Source organism: Candoia aspera, chromosome 13, assembly GCF_035149785.1.
Source record: "Candoia aspera isolate rCanAsp1 chromosome 13, rCanAsp1.hap2, whole genome shotgun sequence".
Classification (NCBI taxonomy): Eukaryota; Metazoa; Chordata; class Lepidosauria; order Squamata; family Boidae; genus Candoia; species Candoia aspera.
The window spans coordinates 5,255,554-5,281,175 of NC_086165.1; the positions used below are offsets into that span (position 1 = coordinate 5,255,554).

The window sequence follows — 25,622 nt, forward strand, 5'->3', positions numbered from 1 at the left end:
CAACTCAGCTAGGCGCTGCCATCTCCTGTAGTCCTCTGTCTGAGGAGCTCCTGAGAGTGTTCATGGCATCTCCTGCTTCCAGAAATGGAGCTACAGATGTGATTGAGCCAGGGGGAGGGGCAATCTGTGGGGGTTACTTTACTGAGTTTGCCATTCCTTCCCCTTTTTGATGGAGGCACAAGCCTCCATCGATGGTTTTCAAAGGTTTCTCTTGCTTCCATCTGGCAGGTGAAAGAAGATCCAGCTGGGCCAGGGCAACCTGTGTTGACTTCACACACAAATGACTGGCACCTGGCAAATCCCGAAAAGGAATCCATCACCGTTGTACTGCACGGTGCCTCCAATCTGCCCTCAACCCGCAAGGGAAATGTTCCCGACCCGTATGTCATTGTGTGAGTACATTTTCCCCCAAACTTCTGCAGATATTCTGAACTGAACGAAGAACCTGTGTTAGCAAAGGATGATTGCACTAGGAGCTTAAATGGTTCTGGTTTTCACGTGGGCAAAACCTGATCGTCAGATACATTTCTCCTTGGATATAAGTAATGAAATGGGTCATTAATTCAGTATCCATGGGGTATGATACTTCAATACCTTTCATAATACCCAACTGTGGTCTCTGGTTGTTTACAAATAAATAAATTCTAACTTCTATGAGAAAAGAAGTAAGTAATAATACAGACTGTCTTCCAAGGTGCACTTTGAACGAAAGCCCAAGTTTTGACTGTTGGGGTGGGATGTGGGGGGAATGGCTCAATGGCACAATTCCCACATCATGAAATTATGAACTATTCCACCTGACTTGCTTTCTGAGGTCAGAGAGAGAATCCCATGCGGAGGATTCAGAGGACCCAGTGATGCTTTTGACATTCTAAATTCTTGCATTGAATAAATAAAATAGAGCTGCCTGTAGTTTTCCTCTGCTGTGTGTATAATCGGTGCATCGTGGGACTCAATTATAGTCTGGCAGTGAGGGCTGGCTGATTAATTGAAAGGGCATTGCTGAGTTGGGCTGTGATCAGACGGATTGCTCTCGAAAGCAGGAGGGAGCTGGGACTGAGAACCATTCTCCAGAAACCCAATAGTTTGCAAAAGCTTCTTGAGACTTCAGAGGTGAAGTTGATTTTGCTGGCCCCAAAGCCCAGAACTGGGAGCGTTCTGGCATCCCAGTTAAGAAGCACACAAGCACAGAATGTTGTATTTTCAGCGTGAAGCAATATTTTACACCCAACTCTATTGAGCCGGCTGTAATTTAGGAAGGGTTTAATGATCTGCACAGGGATAAACAAAAGTGGAAGGCAGGCATCTATATTAATAGAGAATAAATATGACCAGCAAGACAAGTGATCTATCTAAAAGTGAGATTTGATTGATTCGGGTCTTCCCTTCTCCTGAAAACAAAACAAAACAAAAATAAATCAGCTCTTTAGCAGGCTAGAAGACTACAAAGTGCAGAAGGACTTGCCACATTTTGAAGTAATTAAAAAGAAGAAAGCTTGCTTTGTATGTTTGTTTGCTGGGAACCATACTGGACATTTTGGGAGAGGGCAAGACCCCTAGTGGGTGCGGTGATGAAATGGGAGTGTGACCATTTCTCCCTTTGGGATTGATGGGAGATTCTTCCTCTTCCTCTTCCTCTTCCTCTTCCTCTTCCTCTTCTTCCTCCTGCTGCTGCTGCTGCTGTTCTCTCATGGTCAAAAGCAAACAACCTGACATTAAACCAGTCTGTTACCCAAAGCAAGGAACAGAAACTGCATCTTCTGCCCCAAATAAATTTTCTTCTGGACCTTTATGAACAGCGGCTGGAGAAAATGGCAAAGGAATTTCAACACTGATTGTTACAAATAGGGCTTGCATTTAGTACACAGCATGTCCTTGTTTTGTAGGGCATATACAGTAGCCTCTCAGTTAACCAGAACTCAGGCAACCGGCAAGAAATTGGAATAAATAATACAGGAGACTCTCAGGCAACCAGAACTCACTCTCAAGCAACCAGCAAAAAATCAAATAAATAATACTTTAAATACAATTTAATAGTAACTCTCAAGCAACCAGAAACTACATTTATCTGGCATCTACCAATCCCCATGGGTGCCAGTTAACTGTGAGTCTACTGTATAAACTTTGCACCGTTGTCCTCATTCTGTGTGCAAGCTGCCCAAAGCCTAAGGTTATGTTGTTGATTGTGTTTTTTTCCTCTCTCTCTGTAATGGAATTCTGAGGCTGAAATGCAGAACTAAGGGGAAATGTGTGTGTGTGTGTGTGTGTGTGTGTGTGGGCATCCATGTGCACACATACACTTTTATCATAGGATGTTCCAATAGTCAGGCTCAGGGATTTTGTGTGTGTCATTATTTGTATCACATTTGCAAAAAGAGATGGTTGCACAGTGTTTACATGCTGGCAAGTAGCTGGGCTATGCTACCAAAAGCAGCAACGACAACATCACAATCCTCCTACACTTCCAAACAAAAATTAATCAAACAAACCAAGAGTGAAAGGAAGAGAACAGACAGAAAAGGCATCAAGAAAGAACAAAAGAACAGTTCCCTTTGATTAGGAACCAACGTATAAACCACCATGAGCACATTAAGAATTAATCAGAGACTGACCGGATACGCTTAACATTAGATCTTAACATAATCTATAATAGTTCCAGCAACTGCCTGCTGCAGTTTTAGAAAGCAGTTTTCAAAAGCCCATTCTGCTAATTGCAAAGGTCTTTGGAAGTCAACCCTGGGATATTTCATCTTCTGTTTGATCACCAAGAAAGTCTGGGGTACATTTGTTTTTCTTCTCTTGTCTTGCTTAAAAGGAAGCTGATAGGGCAGTTTTACGGTATTTCTTCTCTCCCGATAACCACTTGGCTTTTGTACCCCAATGCTAGTCTGGGCAAGCTTTTGATGGCCAGGGGCTAGGAGGGCTGCTGTGAGTTGGTGAGGAACTGCTGCAAAGAGGGTGGGGCTATGGCACACACGTGGTGGGTAGGGACAGTTTTTTTAAAATTATTTTATTCTCCAGGGTTTTGAGAAGTGAAGCCTAAATAAGTGGGAGATGTTGGGTGAGGGGGAAGGAAATTGATTTATCATTGAAAAACAAGGCACTTTATTAGATTGTTTTTTTATGACTCATCAGCTTTCTGATTTGGCCATGTCTAGGTTCCCTTCTGGAATTCTGAGCTCTCCTTCAAGTTGTACTCCTAGGACTTCATGGATATGTGTCAGATTCCTCCGATCAAAGGGTTCACAGAACCCCTTATCGGAGCATTTTCCATCACTTCCTTATCAAGGGGCTAGACTCTCTGTTGCCAGATGGGAGGGGGTGTTAAGTTGGAGTGTGAACTGCATTATTATGGCTATAGATTTATGATGGTTCACATCAAGGCCAGTGGTTAGAGATACACCAGCAACACCACCTGGATGGGAAGGGGGGTGGCATACTTTCATGGGAAAGGGAGGCAAACAAGGGAATGTAGTTTTAAATGTATGTTTTAGGGGGAATTCTCCATTTGCAGCTTTACCTCTGTCCTAGTCATTTCGCTTCATTAAACAGTTAAAGGATCCCAGGCTCCTGACTGTCATTGTGTGAATGCTCGAATGGTCTAGTGCTGACAATATGATGCATCTGAGTTAATCTGTAAGGTTCCCACGTAGCTTGTCAACCCAGAAAAGTACCGTTTGGCTATCTCTCCTTGAGATGCTCAATTCAGAATTACCCTTAGGTTAAACACGTTGCCTAAACCCAGCCATGGTGTTGGTTCAATGGCATTGTTTGATGTCCTTTGGTTATGAAGTTCACCTCTTGCATTTCTTGAGGGTTACCCAGCATTTCTTTGGAAGTTGTGCTTGGAATTTTTACAGTCACTGGAAGTGAGGAAGGAAGGACGGAAGTTTGAGGGGAGTCAGGGAGTATGTGATGAGTAATTGAACTGTGGTTATCTCAGTGAAGGACCTTCAAAGCCCTGGATTGACTCCACTTACTAAGGGTGTCCACCAGATCTTCCAAGATAAGAAGGAACTGAAGGTTCCTTCAGCTTGTCTTGAAGAACACCTTCCAGAGCTTAAGTGTCTTTCCACATCTTTTGTAGTCCTTCAGTCCTGACTCCAGATTGGTTTATTCTTTGTCTTTTGGTTATTCTTTGGTTCCTGGTTATTTTTTGGCTGTGATCCCTGGCTTGTTACATATTTCCTGTTCTCCAGGCTCAACTCAGCTTGCTTCCCACAATGCAGCCCAGACACTAGAAGCCTTCTGAGATATCAAGGATTCTGAACAGTTGTCCAGTGCATCACCAGGTCATAAATCACACCTAAAAGCAAAGGACCTTGTTTCATTCTGTAGCCTATTTCTAGATGAAATAATAAGGAAGCTCACAGAGAAGTGTGTGCAATTCCAGATCTCCTGTGCCCCTGTCTTTGCATCTGTCTTGTATCATTTATACAATTATGACATTCCTCTCTAAAGCTGTATGGGTGGGGGGAATTGCATTTGAACAAAAATCACAGGAAATGCTTGAGTATGAAAGCTGAGCTTTTCGGAGGCAGGAGGCAGGGCCATTCGCAACCCAGGACTTGCCTGTAGGCACAAATGACATTCAAAAAAGCAGGCGAATGACAATGTGTGAGATTAAAACCAACAGTACTCCAAAACAAATCACTTCCTGCTTTTGTTCCTGTCCAAGCAGAGCAAGCATAAGAAAAGAAATCTCCCCCACCCTCCTGTTGGCCTCGCGTGGGGTAAACCAGATGGGAATCACAATCAGATAGGCTAATTCTACTTTATTGTAAGGCTACATTGACAGAATCTGGCAAGTCTGAAAGTACATCTCTCTCCCCCGTCCCCTTTACAGACTGAGAAACTAGGGAGGGTCCCTCCTGAGCCTCTTGCCCCTCCCACTATCCAGCTGTGGCCTAGGCTGTCTCTTATCTGACCATTCCCTTGGCAGCGTCTCTTGGCCCAGTCTCCCAAGGCCTTTCCCACATTCCATTATACTTCCTGCACTAAATTCTAGATGCAGTGAAGATTAAATAGCTGTGCTTCAATTCCTTGTCTGCCACGAGCATAATAGAAACTCAGGACTGCCAGATGTCACTGCTTTCCAAACTCTTCATGCTGAATCCGGATTTCTTCATATAGGCACAGGGGCATGCTGGGATTAGGAAGTAGAAAGCTTAGGGACCCACGTTTTGCAATGACTCTATGATTTTAAAAAAGCACGCTGGGGGAAAAGAAGAGAAAAAACCCTCAAAGATGTAGGCAAAACAGGAAAACCCTTCAATTCAAGTTACTGAAGGGTAGTTGTGTGAAACACCTCAGTTATCCCTTAATCTGGGATATGTTGTCTGTGTCCACCAGAAGATCTTCTAGCAGCCCTATCTCAGCCTGTAAGACCTGCAAAATTTTCCATCTCTGTTTTAAATCAGCCCATGGAAAAACAGAGGGGAGAGAGAGATCCCCATCCCAGCTTGCACGCTTGGAGCTCTGGATCCTGGCCAATTTCTAGGAAACGGGTTTACTCCAATAATTTTGTCAGGCCAAGACTTCAGTTGCCTTAGTGTTTTGAATGCCTTAATGTAGAATGCCTTAATGTTTTGATTGCTTCAAATCAATGTTTTTCAGACTTGGCGACTTTAAGTGGTGTGGACTTCAACTCCCAGAATTCCCTAGCCAGCATGCTGGCTGGGGAATTCTGGGAGTTGAAGTCCACACCGCTTAAAGTTGCCAAATTTGAAAAACACTGCTTTAAATCTGAAATGTTCCAAGTTCAAAGCAGCTCCTTCACCATTGGAAAAAGTTGTTTTGAGTCAGAATTATTTGCTCTGAAAATAAGTCAAGCTTGAACACTTTGAGAAAGGTTGGAAGAAATATTTTGAATCTGAACTGGGGGGCGGATTGAACTCAAAACATCTCAGGTTCTAGCCGTCTTGCCCGAGGCTGTTGCGGCTGCTGCAGTTCTCCTGCTTGGCCTTGCAACAAGATTCCATCACTGACTGGGTTTCACCATGGCAACCCAGACTGGGATCATGTTCGCATCCCAGCTGAGGTAGAAGGGGGCAGAAAGGAACCCAGGCAGCCCAGGAGGATGTTTACAGGAGCAACTGGGAAATAGTCATGCAGTATGCATCAGGTGTGTTTTTCAAATACACCTATTTCAGTAACCATGGTGAAGAAAGCGAGGCGGAAGGACCTCCGTTATTATTCGAAAGGACGCTGATTTGATCTCCAGGATTGTGAAATGGGGCATTAAGAGGAGCATCACTAAGGCAAAAGGTGCCCTAGCAATGGCCTTGGGAGATTACAGCATCTCTAATGAGTCAGTTGCTAGGCATCTGTTACTAGCAACGCTTCCTTCTAAGCTGCCATCCTTTAAGCATGAGGAATTAGCAAGATGCTAATGATGAGTGGGAAGCAGGGACGGAGCTGCTGTCATCTGGAGGCTAAAGATGAATGGTGAATATATATATATATATATATATATATATATATATATATAGAGAGAGAGAGAGAGAGAGAGAGAGAGAGACTCTTAAAATAGCCCCTTTTAAAGACTTTCATCCCGATCAGGCACAGAAACAGGAGCGCTGATTTATCTATTGATGATATTTGCTTGCTTTCCCTACAAGAAAAGCAGATTCAGGATCTATCAATACTAGAGCAAAAGGATCCCTTGGACTGGAAATAAACTTTTCATGGGAAGGCCAGAATGAAGCATCTTTAAACCTCCAAGTGTTTTAGAATGAAGGAAGGCAAGAAGGATGAATAAATGAACGCTGCAATAACCACAGATTCTTAACAAAATCATCCGGTGGTGAGAAAACCAGGACATGCCAACTTTTATGCCCAAGCCGAGGCTTTTGATCACAGCATAGGTGCAGAAAATGCTTTGGATCCATGGGTGAACACAGTGCAAAATTAATATGGGCTAGAAAGCAGATAATTCACCTTCCTCACCTGTGAATCCTTCTATCCCTTTGTGGTCAGTAGAAGTTGATGCATCTCCCTTTATGGATGAAGATGCAGACGGTGATTTCTTCTAAGACATAATTTGGTGGAACAACCTCTTCTAGTCCTCTGAATGATTTCCATTCTCAGGCAGCCGCTCCCTTGCTACAACCAGCTAGATGGAGTATTTATTGGTTCAATAGGGCAAGTTTGCAGAGGCTCCAGGCCAACCCTGAGGCTTAACGAGACAGGACTCCCAGGGGGTTGGTAGCGTTTGAAGCAACCCTCCCAGTGGTTTCTTTGACCTGCAGCCAACTTGCCTTTTCTCACATGGTCTTTCGCCCCAAGGAAAAGTCACCGCCTGATTTCTACAGGCTGAACCTGTCCAAAGTTCAAAGAAGGTCAGTCCCCTCCCTTCATTCTGCCCAGCTCTTGAGCCAAGAATATTTATGCCAACTATCCCTGTGAAGATTAGTTCTCTTAACAACTTACCTGACTTTATAAGGGGTGGAGGGACGAACACAAAAGCGCTTGGAAAAGGTTTGGCTCAGATGATAAATGGGAAAGATACGATCCTCTCCAGCAATGGAAACCCTCTTACCACGTCTGCCAGCCTTAACTATGTCTGGAGTACCCTTCGCCAAAATTGTGCGGTTGATGCCAGGGCTGAAAAGCAAAGCAAAACAAGGCTGAAAGTTGACATCACAGTTTTGGTCTACACCAGAGACGGGCAACGTTTCTCCTCCAAGGCCATGCTTTTAATATTATTTAAGATATATTTTATCACTTGGTGTTGGGATTTAGAGCCTGTTTTTCTCCTTTTCCTAGGTGAATGTGGGTGGTGAATGTCTGGGCGTGGGTAGGTGGGTGGTCTGGATAAAGGTCATAACCTAAAGCCTCCTTCGAGGTTGGTGACTTCATGAACATGCAGTTTGCAGCAATCAGAAGTGATTTGCTATTGTCTTTTTCTGTTTTTTTCCTCCTTGACTCCCTACTATAGCCTACAGTTCTGGATTTTTCCAGAAGTCTCCTAGTAGGTCCAACTCTGTTTAGCTCCTGAGCCCAGACAGGTTCTGCCGCCTGCTGAGATGTGGTGTATACTTTTAATGCAAAATTCGTGCATTATTTCTCAATCATGCCATGCCAAATCAGTGGTTTACTACTGGATTTTAGGCATGCAAACCTGGAGAACTCTAGGGTTGCAGTAAAAGGCTTGGAGAACATAGACTCATGGATTCTCCATCCTTGGTCTAAACTTCAGTTTTTATGCATGGAGATTGGATTGACCCCAGAGAGATAGATGAATCAGCTCCACCCTTAGGGCTGCTTCAGACCATTTGACTATATCTCTGCTGGCCCCCAGTCTTCTGATTCTTGGATTGGTTGGGTAAGATGTGTTGCTTCAAAAGAGGGTGCAACATTATCATGCAAAAATTATTCACTGTGGATGTCAATGCCAAAGAAGCAGAAGACACAGAACAGCAATCTAAGAATTGTACCCATGGGCTTCTAGCTTTCAGTTACATATGTCCCTTCCAATTCCTGCCCATCTTAATTTTCATTCATCACTAACTTCAGTGGTCTCGACAGCATTTGGCTGATTGTAAAAGTTGGCACCAGGCAGCTGTTCACATTTCACTGGAATGAGAAATGACTTGCATACCTTTTGCCATGTCTGTGGAATGAGGGCATTGGAGAAAATGCCTCAGTGACCTTCTAGCAAAATTGAGTGTGAACAGAAAATGAATGAGGGAGAAATTGGAGATGCCAAACCTGGAGGCTTGGGAAGAATTCGAGGGTACGGGGGATAGTATGACAATGCTTAGATTTGGGTCCAGAACACTAGTTACAATTCTCTGTCTGCTAGAACAGAGGTGGACAATCAGTGGGTGGAGCCCAAATAATGCAAAATATGGAAGGAGGTGGAGATATGGGAGAAGTTTGGAGAAGTTTTTTTTAGTTTCTTAAAATTGTGGTATGCATATTTTAGGTCTTACATTACTGTTCCTCCTTATTTCCTACCTGACAATGATGGGAAGAGTGTGTGTAAGGTCCCTGTCAAGTCCAAGCAACTGTGTGTGCATATGTCTCCACATGTGTGTGAGAGATCTAGTCTGCAGACAAAGGGCAGGATAAAAAAAATAAAAATAACCCAAATTTAAGCACTAAAAGATGGGATTGCATCTTCAAGGTCTTGAGAAGCAACTTCTTCCAGGCTCCTTGTCTTTGTGCACCATTGTAAGTAGATTTGCTTATGAGTTTTTCTTCTTCTTCTGGGTGAAAGGCAGTGAGACTCCCACAAGCGGAGTGCAAACACATGTAAACTGATCAGCAGGGATGGAAGTACAGGGTCTATTAGAGATGCCAAGAAAATGGCATCCCGTGGTGGCCGCCACTCAGCTTGTGAAAGCTGAAGACCAAATCAGTGCACACTGGGGAAAGTTGCCTAGGAAGAAACACATTTCAAATCGAGTTGCACTTCAGTGTGTGTGAGGGGGAGTGTCAGAGAAGGCAACTACTACCCAGCATTGGGAAAACGGCGTACAGAACAGCAAATATAATCAGAGTTTATATGGGTACAGAAGAGCATATGAATATGGGCGTTTTGAGGACTTCATAATCCAAAATCAGCTTGGGAGCTGTGGATGGGTGGAGAGGGCATTCAAAAAAGAGGATGCTTGAGAAAAGGATGGCACGTGAGCACAGACCGATGGGTCACAGATCTGCACATCTCTTCTCCCCTGGGCTACCGAGCGACGTGAGAGAAGGATGCTCCTTTCTGATTCCTGTCGCAGTAATTAAGCTCACCCACTCCAGTCTGAGTGAAAGAAATCCAAGGTCAATGCAATGATTGTCTTTCTGCCTCAGTGGCCCAATTGCCGTGGCAGCAGCTGTAGCCAGGGCTATCTGTAGCGCTCTGGAAAGGGGGCAGCTGGGTTCTCGTGGAATCAGGATGCTAATGCAATAATGAATTCTTGAAAAAAGAAAAAGAAAAAAAGGAAGGAAGGAAAGCTCGTGCACAGGATTTTTAATGGAGCGGCTGAGATTGGAATTAAAATGTAGCGTTTGGAGCAGTCTTGTCAAAAAGCATTACTGTAGACGCACCGCCTGCCTTGTGTTGCTTGGCCTTGGGAAGGGCGGGCGGGTGGTGGTGTGGGTGAGGCAGATGGTGAGAACACTCCTGGTTGGTTTCAGGCAATTTCCCCTCAAATGTAGAAAACATAGATTTTTTAAAAAAAATTCCGGTTTCACGTTAAAGTCAATTCCTCCTCCTCCCCTCATTGGTGAAGTCATTGTGAGCGCTATGGATTCCGGTCGCTCCCTGAACTCCTTCAGGGGAATTTAGATCTCGGTCAAATTGATGATTTTACTTCCCTTCAGAATCTGGGCTTAGCTGGTGGAACAATTGAGCATTTCATGCTCAGCCATTCAGCTCTCAGCCAGTCAGCACCGTCCCTTCGCTGTCACAAGGGGAGCAAAATCAATATATTTATTGGGGTCTGGCTTTTAGTGGTCGCAATTAGGCAGGTGGGAGATGAATGCTATGCTCGCTTTGTGGTGTCCATTTTATGCATAGATTCTGTCACCAGTTTGGGGACGTCATTTCCTTTGGCCCTTGCATCTCAAATATGCAAGGAGAACAGCTGCATTCCAACTAAGTGTTACTTCACTGCTGGCGTGCATGAATGGCTGATATTCAATGTCTGTTTTTGGATGTTCAACTGCAAAGTGGCAGACAAAAAGTAGGTCTTTATGAGAGGAGAACCAGTGAGGTTATTACTTGCTACGATTGCTGGGGCAAAAGGTTTCTTGTCCAGTTTCAGATGATCCGCTCTTGCCACCAGCTTCTGAGATCTGTTCCAGCAGAAGTGAGATTCCCTTGACTTGAAGAGCACCTAATTGTTGAAAAACCCTCGCAGTGATATCACCACACAATGAGTTTTGCACTTTCTTAGTGCTTCCAAGGATAAATAGGGAGCAGCACATAGCCAACTTGGTTTGTACTTAGAAGAATCAGGGTTGGGTGTAGTTAGACTTGCATGAAGGACCATCAGGGAATCCCAGGACTATATCTTAGGCTAGGAAGTTGAAAAATATTCCAGAAAAAGGAAGGGGCAAACCATTTCCATGAAAACTTCATGGATGTGTTTAGGAGTTGACTTGACTTGGAGGCATCGTTACCAGGGTTTCCAATGAAGTGATGGAATTCATAACTGTCAAAGTCCACTCTCGTTATACTGAATTAGAACTGGGCTAGAGAGCAATCCCTGTTCTTCATTTTCTCTACCCCGTTCTTTCGCTAGCCTCTAGTGTGTATACAAGGAGAGAATAGTTCCTTCTATACCCAGAATGAATATATTGGAGGAGGAAATTCAGAAGAACACATAATTTGGGGAAAGGTCTTGCACATAAAATGCAAACTTCAAGAGAAAGTGCATAGGAAAAGGAATGTGACATTTTGTAAAGTTTTTCAAATAGGAGGAGAGGAAGGCAAATGTAATGGCATGTGGGAAAGGCCTTGGGAGAGGGACGAAGAGACACAGCCAAGGGAATGGTCAGATAAAAGGCAATGTAGCCCAAGCAGGAACATGGGCAGGGCACGCGGCTCAGAAGGGACCCTCCCTAGTTTCCTGGGCTGTAAAGGGGATGGGGGAGGGAGAAATGTACTTTCAGATTTGCAAGATTTTGTTAATGTAATCTTACAATAAAGTAGAATTAGCTCATCGGGCCATATTTCCTGTCTGGTCTACCTCACAACACTGACTGCAAAGGTGTATGAAAATGGATGCAAATTTTGGTAATGACTCTGGATATATTGATACAGGTAGTCCTCACTTAATGACCATTCTTACGACGGTGCTGAAAAAACTGACTTGCCACTGGTGGTCACACTTATGACCATCTTGGGGTCCTCGTGGTCACGTGATCATGATTTGGGCGCTTGGCAACCGGTTTGCATTAATGACCGTTGCAGCATCCTGTGGTCACATGATCACCATTTTCAACCTTCCAGGCCAGCTTCTGGCAAGCAGAATCAATAGGGAACCGTGTGATTCGCTTAACGACTGTCATGAGTAAGGATGGCGAGCAGGGGGCTCCCATCCAGGCTGTAAAGCGCATGCGTAGCACTGAGGAATTAGGTAGCCATTCCAAGAGACACAGATCGGACCCGCCTTAGCCTTTGGGGTTGATCTGTCTGGGTTTTTCCCACGCTTCTTCAGTTTGTTAGGATTTTCCTGTTATGTAGCAGCAATAAAACACTAGAGACCTGTTCCTTGTCTCAGCGTGGTTCCTGGCTGTTAGGACAACGACCATGTGATTTGCTTAATGACCTCAGTGATTCACTTAATGACAGCTGCAAAAAAGGTCATAAAATTGGGTCAGATTTGCTTAATGACCACTTTGCTTAGCAACTGAAATTCTGGTCTCAGATGTGGTCATTAAGCGAGGACTACCTGTAGACTAATACAGAAGCTACTGTAGAAATAGCAAACTTTTGAACAGAAAAATGAGAATGAAGCTTCAAGACTAAACTGGTCCAGCTAGCCCAGGGTTTCTCAACCTTGGCAACTTGAAGATGTGTGGACTTCCCCACTGATCTAGCCCATTCAAGATGAGATGGTTCAGGGCTCTAGCTTGATATAAAGAAGCTCTATGTCCTGCAATGTGCTGTTCCCTGCTTGAGAAGTGCAAATGTGCTTTTTTGGGCCTTCCAAAAGTCAAGTTGCCCGGTAGCCCTAATGAATAAGAGGCAGGATTACAGATTGGTCCAAGCCTGGGGAGAAGTGAGTTGTTGTTTCTCCAAGCAGCTGAAGACATGTGAGAAAACCAGTTGTCCCCTATATTGCGAGGTCAGGGATAAAAATAAATCAAGATGCTCTTTGGTGTCTTTGCAGTAAGTTGCTCCTTTGATTTAGAGCAGGATTTCTCAACCTTAGTAACTTTAAGATGTTGAAGTCCACACAGTTGCTAAGATTGAAAAACCCTGATTTAGAGAGAGAGGAATAGAATTTCTGAGCAAGCCCTATTGATCGTCGCCTGCAGCTCTCCCCAACTTTTGTTCTCGGTTCAAGAAGACTTCGGCCTGCTGTTTGCTTCCCAGCTTTCTGTTGCAATTGATTCCACTGTTTCTTTGCAAAGCTACGGAGATCTGCCTTGTCCCTCCCCGTGGAAAGAATAGTGGGTCTGGGGACTATCCATTATTAATGCACTGGTGGTGCGGAAAGCTCTTTGGGGATATAGAGTAGGAGGGGAGGATGCAAGATGAAAGTGGGGGTCATGTGATCAGGTGGTCTGTATTTACCTAGAGGGTGAAATGCTGGCTGCGGTAACACAGAGCCAATTATGAGTTGAAATGCCAGCAGCTACACTTAAGAGGACAGAGCAGTTAAAAAAGAAAGGGTGCGGGGGGTGGGGTGGGGGGAAGAATGGAAGTGAGACCAAGGAGGGGGACTGGGAAGATGCAGCATGGCTGTTCCCCCTGACTCCTCAAGCAAGAACCTCATTAACACATCATGGGAGGGTGAACCTGAGGTTCCATTAAAACAGCCTCTCCAGCGATGGGTGTGGCAGCAGAGAGGCAATATCAAATGGCTTGGAAGAAGCCGTCATTAAATTTTCATCGGCTGATTGCTCAGAGAAGAGGCAATCTGGGCTGAGTGTATCACAGGGGAGGTGGCTGGCCGAGGGGTGTGTGTGTGTGGTGGGGGGGAGAAGATGCAAGAAGCTTCGGAAGATACAGCTGCCCAGGAGAGGCGTGCTTCAAGGGTGAGCGCCTGGCCACTGGTGGGGAGGAAACATCTCACCACCTGCTACCAGCAGCTCCAGTCCAGAAGACAGCAGGGGCCCAAGTCTGCCAGCTAAGTCCTGTTGTTTTACCTTGGAGTGGGTGTGGTGTGGGGGAGCCCAGCAGCCTTTTTTTCAGCCAGTAATCAGATTTCTCTACCGGACTAGATGCCAGTTCCCCAAAATGAGAATGGCTGGGCTGCAATTGTTAGTTACCCAAAGGACAAGTGTCACCTATGAGTCCGATCACATACATAATTGCTTTTATATTTTTCTAAACACTTTTTATGAGAGCAGCTGGTAAGTGGCATCTTCAAAGAGGTATGCCCACCTACATGGACGAGAAGTAAAATGTGAGATAGCATCTTCTAAGAAGCTTTTTGCTGCAGGATGGACGGATGTGATCTAAAAAACACAAGAAAGATGCCTTCTTTTTTCTTTAGAAGAGGTGTTCCCTGCCCCTTCGTATGTAACTTTTGATGTTAATTAGCTGAAATGCATTCAAGCCTTAAAAGAGGAGTTGCCACATGTGCGAATGTGGGAATGCTTCTTACAGGAGGGATTCTGGGGCAGCATATAATCTAAACTTCCTTCCTTCCTTCCTTCCTTCCTTCCTTCCTTCCATCTGCATTGCAAGGTAATCAATTAACTGGTTTGAAGCACAAATAATTAAAGGACTAAGATTTCTGTAACTGCACGTCGAAAGCAGCTTGTGGACCCAAAGTTCTACTTAGCATTCCTCCTACAGACTTCTGGCTTCCACCTTGTTCTGTGCGGAGGTTCTTGCCGAACTCAAGAGGAGAGCTTTAGTTACGAATAAATCTTTGCTCATAAGGACTCTTGCTCTGGATTCCTCAGACCAGCTCTGCTGTTCCTCAGAGATATGAAGGAGCCTGCATCCACTGATTGCTTTTGCTTCCTCTAGGATAGGATGGAGGCTTGGCTTCTTTCTTGGAACCAGAAGGGGTAATCCTTCATCTTGAGGAGATGAGACCAACTGATGGTCAATCTCAATGTTTTTAGGAGCAAACTGCTTCTTAGGAAAGTTTTGGGTGGCTTAGCAATCTTAGCAACATTAAGATGTGTGGACTTCAACTCCCAGAAGGTTTATAGATTAGAGCCAGCTTCAGAGGCAGTCATGATTCCCATAGGTGAGCATCCTGAGTAGGGCGTATGGAACCAAAAGGCTGGGAAGCCGCCATTCAGAATTGCCCCTAAGAGCTCTGGGATTCTGGTTGCTTTTTCATGCTTGCAATTGAAGGCTATATAGGTAGTCCTCATTTAATGACCATTCATTTAGTGATGGTTGAGACTTATGACGGTGTGGGAAAAACTGACTTACAGCTTGTGCTCACACTTATGTCCCTATGGTCACGCGATCACAATCTGGGCACTTGGCAACCACTTCGCATTTATGACTGTCACAGCATCCTGTGGTCATGTGATCGCCATTTTCGACCTTCCTGGCCAGCTTCTGGCAAGCAAAATCAATAGGGAACCATGTGATTTGCTTAATGACCATGTGCTTCGCTTAATGACCACAGTGACTCGCTTAATGACTGCCACAAAAAAAGGACATAAAATTGGGTTGGGTTCACTTAATGACCGCTTTGCTTAGCAATCGAAATTCCAGTCCCAGTTGTGATTGTTAAGCAAGGACTACCTGTAATGACCTTCAGTCTATTATCCCTCTTCCAACACATTGGTCTGAAGGAAGTTGTAATTTCTGATCTACTCTGGAGAACATTGCTACCTTTTAAGAATGTGTATAGGAGAGCAAGAGGGAAAAATGAGCATAAGTGGAGATTTATGGGGAGATTAGATTTCCGGAGATGCATGGCAGTTAGTACTCTGGCTCCTGATCATGGTGGGATCTGTGAATGGTCCTTGATGACTCTCCCCCCACCCCTCTTCCTCCCTTTCAAATCTACTTGCCTCTCTCTTGATTCCTTCTGGGGATTTGTTCTTCTGTACCTGGTAACAGGCATTAATGCAGCTGGATAGTAACATGCATAATAATCACCATCTCCAGGGAGCTGAAAGGCTGTGGCGAGAATGAAGTGTAAATGATGGAATTGATTAGCTGGAATCAATAGGAATCCCGAACTAAAAAGCAGTCATGGCTGACCAGTGAGACCCAGGTAAAATATGGATGTTTCCCAGTAAGGAATATCTATAGATTTCCTATTGCCTGCATGCAGATAAACAGGGATAAGTACACAAAACTTACAAAGACTCATGTCCAACATGCCACATGAGCTAGGTGGGTCCATCCATGCGTTTTGCTTCTGGCTAATCACTAAATCCAAAACTGGTAATTAGGAAAGATGTTCACATGTCCTTGGATGTAAACCAGGAGGCACAACTTTGTCCAGGCAGAGGACCATACTTGGTCCATGAATAGTGTGTCAGAGGCCATGCTTCCCAAAAGTAGTTGGTGGGAAGGACCAGGATAAAATCTTCATTTCATTTTGATTGAAATTCAGTTAAGTTAATCTGGTTACTCCCCAGACATGCACTGAATGATGTTCTCCTTTGAATTATTTGGCAATTGCTTTGGGGGAGCCAAAGGTTGGTCCCCACTCTTCTGGCCTTCAGGAAGAGCATCAAGGCCTTCAGGAAGAGCGTCAAGCCTGGCTCTGCCAGCTAGCTTCAGGATCCAAGAGTGATGGGCAGCCTGGGGGTGGCGGGTAGCTTAAGGACACTCTTTCTGCTTTTTAGTTTCCCTCTTTTATCTTCTATTTTTTGTTTTTTGTTTTGTATTTTTATGATGGTTTTTATAACTTATTTGTAAGCCGCCCAGTGTCACCTTTTTAGTGAGATGGGTGGTGTATAAATGTAATAATTTATACTATATACTATATATTTATACTATACTATATTTATACTATATATATATATATATATATATATATATATATTCATTCATTCATTCATTCATTCATTCATTCATTCATTCCTTGGGAGAAGAGCAATAACAAATCTCGATAAAATAGTCAAGAGCAGAGACCTCACACTGACAACAAAGGTCCGCATAGTTAAAGCAATGGTGTTCCCTGGAGTAACATATGGCTGCGAGAGCTGGACCGTAAGGAAGGCTGAGCGAAGGAAGATCGATGCTTTTGAACTGTGATGTTGGAGGAAAATTCTGAGAGTGCCTTGGACTGCAAGAAGATCAAACCAGTCCATCCTCCAGGAAATAAAGCCAGACTGCTCACTGGAGGGAATGATATTAAAGGCAGAATTGAAGTACTTTGGCCACATAATGAGAAGACAGGACACCCTGGAGAAGATGCTGATGCTGGGGAGAGTGGAAGGCAAAAGGAAGAGGGGCCGACCAAGGGCAAGATGGATGGATGATATTCTAGAGGTGACGGACTCATCCCTGGGGGAGCTGGGGGTGCTGACGACTGACAGGAAGCTCTGGCGTGGGCTGGTCCATGAAGTCACGAAGAGTCGGAAGCGACTAAATGAATAAACAACAATATATTTATATAATAAACTAAAGACCTGGTTCTGTAAGTACGCCTGGGGCGGGAGAGAGAGTAGCCATTCCTGGGGATGGTTAGTTCCTTACAAGGACCCTGCTCTGCTTGCAAATCACAGAGAACTTCCAGCCATCGGGGGTTTTATCATATTTATTTTACTGTGTATTATAGTGTTTTACAGTTTTATATTTTTATTTATGTTTTATTGTAAACCGCCCAGAGTCCCTTTTGGGAGATGGGTGGCGATAAATTGGATCAATAAAATAAATTTAAAAATAAATAAATAAATAAAATAAATAAATAAATAAATAAATAAATAAATTAAATAAATGCCACATCTAGAGACTCAGGCTGGCCTGCCACATGTAGATTTTCTGTCTGCTTTGAGCCTGGGAAATGGGGAAGGGCAGAAAGAGAATGATTCTAAATGTTTTTGTGGAATGAGAGGTGATTGCTGAGGTGATTAAGAAAGCTTATGGGCACCATGTCACTAAAGAAAGTCTGTTCGACATTCCAAGATGTTGTGGGCTGGTTCTTGTGACTGAATTTTGCGGTGGGGTTATGAAGGCCTACTTGTGGCCCAGCTTCGCACTGCATTTAGAGGAGGATGTCTGAAAACCAACTGTTCAAAGCGTTGGGTGCCACGATTGTTTGGCTCACTTTTACCGTGTGTTGCTTTGAACATCCCTGTTCTTTCAAGAAGAGGCTGCAGGGCAAATTTAATAAACCACAAATGTGGTTTATTAAATTTGCACTGCAGCCTCTTCTGAAAAGAGCAGGGATGTTCAAAGCAACACAAGGGAAAAGTGAGCCAAACAATCGTGGCACCCAACGCTTTGAACAGTTGGTTTTCAAGCCCCTCCTGACATTATTGTTCAAAGGACTGTAGAGTTGGGAGGGGCCAGAAGGACCATCTAATTCTTCAGGATTCTTTTTTTTTTTCTGTTAGAAGCAGAAAGAAAATATTTCAAATGCCTTTTCTCTGGAAACCGCTGCAAAATTCAACCGTACAAAAATGTAGTGATGAGAATTCCCGATGTTTCAGCTTCATTTAAGAAACAAACTCAGTTAGGACTCCCAGATTTCAGGATCATTTCTTAATATGTACACATAGTGTCTGCTTTTTGGTGCAAAAGCATCTCAAGTGATACTATTGCTCTCGTCCTTGAGCAGAAAAAAGATCTCTGTCCTTTTCCTAATATCTTTTGCTCACAGGTGAAGTTTTGCGAAACATCTTGTTCTTTTTTCCTTCTTCCCCCTCATCACTGCACACATGACCTTGGATGAGAGACCACCCCAAATTATTTTAAAGCAGACCTAAGTATGATTGCATTAAGTGTGGTGTGTGTGTGTGTGTGTAGGATAGTCAACACATCACTAAAACACTATAACAGAAAGAATCTTCATGATATCACACAGATACTTGACCATACTGAATGCTCTTCTGTAGGGTTTTCTCAAGGGCCCAATTATAAGGCAGGGATGGGGGAGAGAAAAAGTTAATGGGAGAAATAGAAAATTAGGGTGTATTGGGTTTTCTCCCATTTTTAGAGTTGGTCTTTAAACTCCTTCCTCAATTAAATGAAATCAAGGTTGTTGTTGTGGGAAAAAGAGGAGGCAGGAATATTAGGTATGTTTGCAGCCTTGAGATGATCTATCATCTCTCTCTATCCTCTCTCTCTCTTTATCTACCAGAATAATAACTATTATTATTATTATTATTATTATTATTATTATTATTATTCACAAAATAATAGACAACAATTCTCTCATCAAGAATTGGAGGGACAATTACTTTTTGAATCATCTAGTTTTAATAGAATAGAATAGAATAGAATAGAACCTTTATTGATTTAGTCATTTGATCATATGGTCATTTATATCAAAATAATAAAACCGATACAAGAATGCAAGCAATAAAATCTTGGAATTTGGAAGGACTCCTCAATACGAATATTCCGGGAAAACTCAAAGAGGTTGTCAGCCTTTCCAAAATACAGCTTTGTTTTATCACAGTGCAGAACTGAGATTTTGAAAAGTCTGACTAAATTGGGGAATAGCCAACACTCATTTTTAGAGCACAGCTTTGCATGCAGGAAACCCCATATCTTAGCCCAGCATTTCTAGGTTGAGCTGAGAAAGACTTTCATCTGAATCCCTGGTGAGCTGCTGACAATCAATGCAAATTATATTAGGGCTGTAAAATAAATTATACTAGGTATGGAAATAAGTTATGGTAGGGATGTAAAATAAATTATTCTATGGATGGAAATAAATTATTCTGGGGATGTAAAATAAATCTGCAATGAATGTAGCTTAGGCAGCATCAGAGAACATCTGTAGGCATCCTTCATACTTTGTGGGAAAACTTTGCAAAATGAAACTCGGCAGGACTTCATCCAAAATAGCATCCATGTGCAAACATTGTGTGCAAAATCTCTATTTGGGAAGTTGGTATATACAAATATGTTGGAAGAGTTGCATACAAAAAATAGAAATGATATCATACATAGCTATACAGAATACGAATGTAGGGGTGCCTATTAAGGCAACTATGTCTATCGAAGGAATTAAGGAACTGTTCAATTGTAACTGCTGATTGTAAAAATCAACAAAAGCTACTTACTTGGAAAAATGATGGAAAATTAAAAAAAAACAGAACAGAGCAGAACAGTACAGAACACAACACAACACAACACAACACAACACAACACAACACAACACAACACTTGGCATTGACCCAAAACAATTTTGCTCTGATCTGAAATCCCCTAGATGATATCAATTGAGATAGCCAATAATATAACTATGTCTATGCCCAAATTTTAATTTAGGTATTCCCTGATTTGAAGTTCAGCCTAAGATGGTACATGATTTGGAAGATGTCTTTTGGACATCATGGAAAACCTGCTATTCATTCAATCTTCCTGATTTCTTTCAGATTTCTGTGAGAGGAAGTCACTTATTTAAGTTAACACGACTCTTAAAGCAAGTTCAACTTTTTTTTCCAGTTTCATGTGGAAGTCAGGTGGTTTTGATGAATAGAAGAGGTGGAGTGCACGCACACCAGGTCTTCTGAATCCCAGCCACCCCACTCCCCTATTTCTCTGAAAGGCAAAAGCTAATTGTCTCAGTAAGGAATGCATTCTCCTCTGGTATCTACTAGGCTCCCAAATCATGTCACATCTTCCCTTCTTCTCCATTTGTAGCAAAACCACTTCAGATGAAGAAAGCAAACAGCCAGCTCAGGGAGTGACCCACGTCTCTGCACAACCAACTTACGCTCCAACCTGGGAAGAAAGGGTGACAGTAGAAATTGACTCCGTCAAGGCAGGCGAAGAAGGTGGGGCCACATTGGAAGATCTGAGAAGCTTGGTAGGAATGAATGTAATTTAATGGAAGAAAAAGAGGACAACCGGTAACAAGAAGGATAGATTCAGTTACAGAGGCAATGGAGACATAGTTGGAAGCTCTTAAGGACCAGGTTGGGGGTAGAGTGTCCTGGAGAAAATCTGTGTGATCCTTAAGAGTTGACACCAACTTGATGGTCCATAATCAATCAATGGAATACAAGACTTAAAAAAGTTTGTGTGCCAAGCTGAACTGAATTCAGTGGCATAAGAATATGATGTGGTGCACAGCAAGCAGATTGTGCATCTGTATACTGCTTCTGAATCTCTTTCTCTCTGCTCTCTTTGAACCAAGCATGAGTCTGTATTTAATAATTGTCTACCAAACAGTCCTGCTTATCTCCCAGATAGGAAACTGGATCTGTTGTCTGCTGCCCCTGGGCTCTTCCCTCCTAGCTTCGTTGCCTACCTTAATGGGGAAATGATTATTGATAATTGGGGTGTTTTCCCAAGACAGGGGCCATTTGCCCTGGTGACTTGATCTTTATTGTTCCAAGCTGAGCAATGTTATGTGGGTAATCGTAATAATACTAATAGCATTAGAGTTAGCAATTAGATTAATGCCAGACTCTGGCGGAATGAAGCCAGCGGCAGTCAGTCGTAGCACTCCAGGTAATTCCATTACAGCTCCTTCTTAAGTGAAATAAAACAGTGTTTGATGTACTTCTCTACCTATCTGTGATGGGAGGGCTGACACTATCTTAGCCCAGAATGATTGAAAGAGACAGGGCCTGTAGAATTTCAAGGTTAGGCCCCTTTAGTCTCTATTCAATTTGGGGAAGCTGTTTGTTTATGCAGGCCAGGAACTGGGAGAGCATCTCCAGGGAAGGTCAAAGAAGTCAAGATGATGGCCATGACTGTGTGGACAAAGCCCGGCTCCTTTAAGGGCACCTGAAGAAGCTGATTGGATGAATACTTCTTTTGTCTTAAAGCCCACATTTCTATTTATGAAATGGTCCATCAGTGAAATGGCCCATGTGGAATGTTTTCAACATACCCAAGTGTGTGTTGTAATGGGAGTGTTAGTATCCTTTGATTTGACGAAGATAACTAAGAAATGAAGCCATGTTGTTAATAGTTTGTTACAGACCAGGGAGCAACACCAGGAAAGTATCATGGCCCATCCCTTTTTTAAACAGTAAGCAAGTTCTAAGTAGACCTAAGTGGGTGAAAAATGCAAAGTATTCTCTGGGGCAGGAAAGAAGGCCCCTGCTCAGTGTTGAAATCCCTCCTTTTCAGGCCAAAAATTCCAGTTTCAAATCCTGACATTTCAGTGTCATAGGAGGGGATAAGAAATACTTCCCTTGGCTTAGAGACTTGACTGTGCCTCATAGATAGAAAGACAGGTTGTAAATAAAAAATTATCAAGAGGTCAGAATGGGGCTGCTCCAGGTCAGCTTTCAACCCACATGGCCTTTAAAACAAATAAACCCCACCCAAAAAGGACACCCCAAAGGGATCTCTCAGCTGGAGATTTACTCCAAGAGGAAGAAAAACATCTGCTGCAAAAGATGTGTCCAGTGCTTCTGCCACAGGTCGTGAAGGATCGATCCCTAGGCTTAGGAAAAGAGTAGTCAAGGCTCCAAAGTGGGACTCCATCCTTTCGTCTCTGATCAAAGTATAAGATGTTGTGATGGATGGTCACCATCACTGTGATATCTAGGTTGCGTCTGAAGAGTTCCTGGAGTTAGTGATTGCACCCAGGGAAGAGAAATGAAAAGATGGGAGGGATGTCAAAAGAGAGAAAGAGAGACAAAGAAATGCACGTGTTGGGCAGGTGTTTGGCAGACTGTTGCTCTGTGGATATCTATTCAGCAATAGTTGCTGCCCCCTCCCTTCTCCAATGGGGTCACACGGAAAGCAACCGGCAACTAATGATTGAGGAAATGAGGCTCTATTCTTCCGTCGTCAGGGCTCACATGGGAGGCAGGCCTTCCCTTTTGGCCAGGGGATTTGAGGGACAAAGAATAATGGCCATGGCGAGGACAAGACTGCTGGGGGGAGTTAATGAGACGGGCTTGCAGACAGGCTGGAGAGCATCTCCAGACACAAAGCAACAATGTCTTCCCAGCTTGGGACTTCTAATGAGGTCAGGCCTGAGCTTCAGTTGGGTATTCAGATAGCGTAGCAAATGCAGCGGAGCCTGAGCAGAGGATAACAAGGCCAGTGACATGGCTGAGGTAGAAGAGGGCATCAGCGAGGGGCTGGTGCTTATGTATCCCTGGTCAGTCCATCATCCACTATGCCTTCCTGGTGCTCTTCCTCCATCACACGTTCTACCAATGCTTTCTCCTTCCCCTTTTATCTAGCAATGGTGCCGAGACTTTTTCTACCTGTCCTTTAACTTTGGGAACACCCCAGAACCCAACCTCTTGATTTCTCTGCAGGGCCTCTCAAAGAAGGGTAGGAAGAGATAAAATAGAATTTCTGGTGTTGCATAAAATTTGGGAGTCTTCTATCATTTCTGCATGTTTCTCCTTTCTGCTCCCCACCACCAGAGACAGGTTTGGATGCATTTTTCATGGTCTATACAATGTTACTCTGGAAGAGGATGCTAGGTTTCCATCTCAGGTTGGCTCAGCAGAATGGTCAGGTCATCTCAGATCAACCCATCAGAAAAAATAAAGCCCTCTGGAACTTACTAAGAGAGGTGGTATCTCGGCAGGCCAAGGAGTGAGAAAGGTGTGATCCGATGGTCCACCCACATTTGCAGGTCCTTCTCTTTTTTTTGTTCCAGATGAAATATCAGACAAAGCCTATTTCAACTAGTCAAACTCTGAAACTCCCCATTTGGGTCCACTAAAAAGATTATCTCACCGCCCCCCTTCATAAAAGTTTGGTTCAGCCTTCATTGCCTGGTGTTGTTTTCATACTCTTACATAACTATGTTCCTTATCCATATCGAATATTCATTGCAAGAAAATTTAGTTCTTTTGATGTTCTAGTTTTGATGGTTCAGTAAAAAAAGATTTTAATTCTATAATGCCCCAATGCTCTGCAAAGCTTTTTTTTGGTTTGCTTTCATGCATGAAGTTCATTTTTTATTTTTACAGAGCACTATTCCAACACCTCTCCTCTCCTCCTTTCCTTTCCTTGTCTCCTCTCCTCTCCTCCTCTCCCCCCCCCCCATCTCTGACAACATGCACAAATGTGTTAGAAAAGAAGAAAGACTTTCGATGGGGGCACAACTAAAGGCTGTTCTTTGCACACGTAAACACAAGCATGTATCTGATTTGAAGGAACTTGAAGGCTTTTTTTCCCAGTCCTTCTGCCACAGCCTCACATAGCCACTCCCCATGGACACTCACACACACAGGATGTGGATTCCAGGCCAAAAACATACACGCTATGACCCGGCAAGACGCCAACCGTTTGTCGCACCTTCCTCTTTCCCTCCAGAAGTGCCAGATTACAGTTCAGCACCAGGGACAGACGCTCTCTGCTCAGGGGATGATGGGGTGTCCCCAAGGACCGGAAGCAACTCCAGGCGTTTTTCACACATGAAGCTAAGACTAATGAGCTTTATCACGCGAAGAGGAGCTCATTTGCCTCTCTTGGGCCTTTTGTTCCATGTAGCTTTTAAAACTTTGCTTAGCAATGTTAGAAATGCATAAGCACGAAAATTGGTGAGATTAGAAATTAGCAATCTGACACCCGTAGCTTGTCTCAGATGACGACAGGATGACCGTTCTCCTACTGCAAATGTAGTGCAGTAGGCTTGTGAAATGATGGCTGTTGAGATTATCCCTATCTATCACCTATCTATCATCTATCTATCTATCTATCTATCTATCTATCTATCTATCTATCTATCTATCTATCTATCTATCTATCACCTACCTATATCTATCTATCTATCTATCTATCTATCTATCTATCTATCTATCTATCTATCTATCTATCTATCATCTATCTATCACCTATCTATCTATCTATCTATCTATCTATCTATCTATCTATCATCTATCTATCATCGTATGTATGTTGGTAACTAACAAGGATTTGGGGTGGGTTCTTGGGAGACAGATTAATGAAAACACCAACCAATTTTGCAGCAGCTAGGAAAAGGTGTAGAGTACTTTGTTCGCTTTTTAATTTTAAAGCAGGCCCTCTGCTCTAATTCTTACTAGAGGAGTGTCTTTTCGACAAGGGGTATTAATCCTCCCAGCTCCATTATTCCTCGGATCTCAGTCATCTGCCACCATCACCACTGAAACCTGCGATTTATCCCCAGAGCAGGGGAAACAATATAAAAATGACCAAAGAATCTGCATCGGGTTTTTCCCCCCCTTCCTTTCTTTTTTCCTTTCTTTTATGCGGCTAATAGTTCCCCTGGGGGAGATATTTAAATTGGGAAAATGGCATGGAGGGACGGAAGATTAAATGTCACTGCTCTGATCAAAAGCAGAACCCTGGCTCCCCTCTCCCACTTGCTTTAAAGTAAAGAAAATAAAAATGGGACAATCTGATCGTGACTCTCCCAGGCCTAGCTAGGTTTGGCTCGGGGGCATTTTTGTTCTGTGAGCTGACGGTCTTTCTCCACCCTTTCCTTCTCTTTCCAGATGTGTGTCTCATTGTAGCTGACAAGGACACCAAGGAAGTTCTTGCGAAATACAACATCCCTGTAAAATACCTACGTCCCTTTCATCATTATCACTGTGCCCTGGTGCTGGTGAGTCACGGAATCTGTTTAGACTTTCATTTGCCTTACTTGTGGACTTTACAGGTAGTCCTCGCTTAATGACCATTCATTTAGTGGTGGTTCGGACTTACGACGGTACTAAAACCCCCGACTTGCAACCAGTCCTCACACTTATGACTGGTGCAGCATCCCCCCTGTGGTCATGTGATCGCAGTTCGGGCACTTGGCAACTTGTTCGCATTTACGACCGTCGCAGCGTCCTGCAGTCACGTGATCACCATTTCTTACCTTCCCAGCTGGCTTCTGGCAAGCAAAATCAATGGGGAACTGCATGATTTGCTTAATGGCTATGTGGTT

General features: G+C 43.5%; 1 protein-coding gene across 1 annotated transcript in view; it reads left to right on the plus strand.

The window, feature by feature from the left end:
• Window positions 1-25,622, plus strand: part of CCDC33 (coiled-coil domain containing 33) — a 110,061-nt gene that overhangs the window by 25,054 nt on the left and 59,385 nt on the right. The window contains exons 6-8 of the mRNA XM_063314215.1: window positions 229-392; window positions 20,423-20,556; window positions 25,186-25,295. Coding sequence (XP_063170285.1) covers window positions 229-392; window positions 20,423-20,556; window positions 25,186-25,295 — 408 coding nt within the window. The remainder of the gene's footprint in view (window positions 1-228; window positions 393-20,422; window positions 20,557-25,185; window positions 25,296-25,622) is intronic.